Source organism: Miscanthus floridulus, chromosome 14 (assembly GCF_019320115.1).
Source record: "Miscanthus floridulus cultivar M001 chromosome 14, ASM1932011v1, whole genome shotgun sequence".
In the NCBI taxonomy this organism is placed as follows: Eukaryota; Viridiplantae; Streptophyta; class Magnoliopsida; order Poales; family Poaceae; genus Miscanthus; species Miscanthus floridulus.
The window spans coordinates 17,105,567-17,109,287 of NC_089593.1; the positions used below are offsets into that span (position 1 = coordinate 17,105,567).

Sequence of the window (3,721 nt, forward strand, 5' to 3'; positions counted from 1 at the left end):
TCAGGGGCATTGTAGCTACAAAGGAGGAGCAGTTAGATGCTTAGCAGGAGGGGATGGTAGAGAGCGACCATAGTGACAGCTCAGATGATGACTACTAGGATATCCCTTAGATGCCTCCACGACGACATGACCATGAGGCCGGTAGCTTCAGTTCAGGTCCACCTGCACCATAGATAGACCTCGCTCTCCTTGCTATACTTGAGTGGATGAGGTAGGATCAGGCTCACCAGGCTCAAGAGACCGCTGCTACATTTGCACAGTTTTAGACCAGGCAGGATGAGTTCCAGCGACGACAACAGGCTATACAGCAGCAGCAGCAGGCCACGCATTAGTAGCAGCTCCTCATGCAGCAATAGTTACTTAGATTTATGCAGCATGTAGTTATTGCTATTGGGGCTCCACCGCCACAGCCTTCACCCTAGATCGGCCAGCCTGCCACCACTTCTACGACTCCAGCTTTATAGCCTAGTGGGCTTTAGAGTCAAGGACAGCCAGCGACATAGTTTCCTTCACCTACAGAGTAGGTGTCCCAATGGTTTGCCTCGCCAGTACCAGCCCCGCAGTTCACACCTCTTCAGACAGGCTTCACACCGGCTTAGACTTTCTCGCTGCTTGTGCTAGATACCTTAGTCTGTAAGAGCCTCAGTGCGACATTCAGTGAGTTGACAGGGCAGCCTACTCCACCATATCTACATGTCCCTAGTCCTTCCACAGTTGCTCCTATTATGGGGACTATAGAGACGCTCCCCTCTTCAATTGCTTCATCAGAGCCGCCTGCCACAGTCATACCTGCAGAGTCACAGGCCACACCAGTCCCTGATCTGACCCAGACCGCTTTAGCATCGCTTCTAACTACAAAGGGTCATACAACTCAGAGCTCAGGATCAGATGATGATGGCATACAGTTCCAGCTCGCTCCTCGTACCTCAGCACCCGACTTGTTCGCTGTAGCCCCGCCGACCGACCCTTAGGTTTTGGTATTTGACGTCAAAGGGGGAGAGGGATCGAGTACGTTAGACTTAGGGGGAGTGACATATTTAGGGGGAGCTTATCTATTATATTTGATTTTTTATGTGTGATACACTATATTTATGTGACAGTGATATCTACGTGATGTGATATTTATGTGATATGTGACATGTGTGCTCTCTATTTTGAATTATTTATATGTCATATCACTTGTGTTATGCTCATTTGCTTTGCTTCCGTGTTTTACTCCAATATAAATGAGCTTTATTACTTATACTCATGCTTATTTCATATCTATTGAGTACATCATGTTGGCTTGGATCACATAAGCTTGCCTAACTCTCTTGTTCTTATTGTCAAAAGCTTATATGAACTAAGCATGTTGAAAATCTCATCTCTTTCACATACTCGAGGTTGTATTGTCATCAATCACCAACAAGGAGGAGATTGAAAGCATCTAGGCCCCTAGTTGGGTTTCGGTGTGTCGGGGACCTAAAACCAGGGTACCCTAGAAGGTGGAACCAATAACCACCGAACGTGAAAAACTTCTGGACGCATAAGGGCGCAGTTTCATCCCTTGTTCGGGTGACAGGAGTTTGGTTCCGCCTCGCTCGACGCCTTTGGGAGATGACTCTGCCTCGCCCGGGGGCTCAAGGTTAATCTCTGTCTCGCTCGACGCCATTGGGACAGGCTCGGTCTCGCCCGAGGGCCAAGGGATAAACTCCGTCTCGCCCGACGCCTTGAGGGCGGGCTCGGTCTCACCCGAGGGCTGAGGGATAGATCCTGCCTTGCCCGACCCCGGAGGGGCGAGGTCGGTCTCACCCGAGAGATAGGAATTGGTCTCTGTTTCGCCCGACGGCAAGGAACGAGTCTCACCCTGCTCCATATCTAAAGATTGGATTCATCCTCCTTGACGACTTCTCCCCATTCCCTCAAGATGATAAGTACAGGGCAAGACAAGACGTTCGGGTCAACCATGGCTCCAAGGACCATACCCTGCGCCCTGGCAGGAAAAGTACTTCTAGGGGATGACAGGATAGGTGCTTTAGACCCTTCCGGGCGCCACAGAGCCCGAAAGGTTGTACGGGTGCGTGCTCCTCGCCCTGTAGAGTTGTAGGCGCCGCCTTCAGCCCTGGGACATGCAACCCGACGAAGATATACGACAACCGCTACGCTCCAAAAAAGGACTTAATATCTCCATGCACGACGGACATTCCGTCACCACGCTATGGACCCAAGGGAGCGGCACCCGCTTCCTGACCCCTTAGGTCCGCCAAGTCAGAAGGCCTTGACCACGTCGTCGCTCCAGACCCTGACCCCTCGTCCCTCCAACGAAGACTCACAGGAACCAGAAGGCATGCGAAGTAAGGCTGGGAGAGGCCAATAAGTCAAAACCACTGTACTACAGCCCACACCCTGCGCAGGGCAGCATTCTGTAATCGACCTAACATTCTACAGAGACATCAACAGTATTATAGGCGCCTATCTTCCTTTGCACTCATCAAAATAAAGGAGGATGATTGGGTAGACGTGAGCCACAACACTAAGTAGAGTATACATCCTAAAACCTCGCCCTTGTAAAAGCCACCCCCTTCCTCTATAAAAGGGGATGCGCTTCCTCCATCAGACGGATGAACTCTTGAGACCGAACAATACGACACACAGATACACACAGTCAAGTTTGAGGGCCTATGTCCGAAAGGGTCTGTACGGAGCGCCCCGACAGCGTTTCCGTTCGGTCCCCGCAACACTGCGGCGACCGCTGGCCACTTTCTGGCGCCACATATGGTTCAATCACCCACGGACATCGGGTTCGTGGGGGCGATTGAGCAGGATACAGAGACCCTCTACGAGCTCCTCAATGAGGAGCCAGGATCGTTCTCTAGCTCAGATTCCAGTAGGGGGAGCCACCACCCTTCCCGGGAGTGCTTCATGACGTAGACCCCCGAAGGTCATGTCGAAAGCGCCTCTAGGGAAGAGGTCACCCCTACAAACAACCCTAACAGCAGATCTAGGGAAGAGATGACAACCCCATCTCACCTAAGGATGGAGCAGCTGAGGGCCCGTCAATAAGAGATCGATGAGGCTGGGCAAGGGCTCGTCCGGGAATACGCGGACATCAATCGCAAGATTGAATGCCGCAAAGACAGAGGGCACGCGCGCGCCACGGCCCGCACCGTACATCAAAGGATCCTCACCGATGATGGGGCCCTTCCTCACTTTGCCCGAGCTAGCCAGAACATCGTCGCAGCAACCGCCTTGCTGTATGGCCTTCCGGAGGCCGCGACGTCCGAGGATCGCCGCGCTCGCCGGGAGATTCGCACGTTACTCGAGCGTGCAGCGGCGCAGCAGGCAAAAAGCTCGTTGTCTCGACGACGTGAACCTGACACCAGCTAGCGCACGCCCTCAGTGCGTCCCACCAAAGACGCGTCCATTCACCAAACACCACCAGCCGATGGGTAGCCCTCCGTCGTCCCAGTACATCAACGCCTCGGCCATGGCCACGACGTACGCAGCATCATCGACGCTCGAAGACGTGCCCACAGCGACGATGGAGAAGCAGCACACCGCGGCTATCATCCCCGACGTGGCGGATGCTACGACAGCAACGAGGACCGAAGCCTGAGCCCTGGCCTTCCAAGCCCTCAGGCCTTCGGCCGACACATCCTCAACGCTGCGTTCCCCCTAAGGTATCGACCGCCTACCAACATCCCTAAATATTCTGGCGAAACAAATCCCGGGCTTTGGCTCA

At 53.5% G+C, this 3,721-nt stretch overlaps 1 protein-coding gene across 1 annotated transcript in view; it reads left to right on the top strand.

The window, feature by feature from the left end:
• The window catches only part of LOC136503112 (uncharacterized), a 1,122-nt gene extending 1,049 nt beyond the window's left edge, over positions 1-73 (top strand). The window contains exon 5 of the mRNA XM_066498294.1: positions 5-73. Coding sequence (XP_066354391.1) covers positions 5-73 — 69 coding nt within the window. The remainder of the gene's footprint in view (positions 1-4) is intronic.
• Positions 74-3,721: the final 3,648 nt, after the last annotated feature.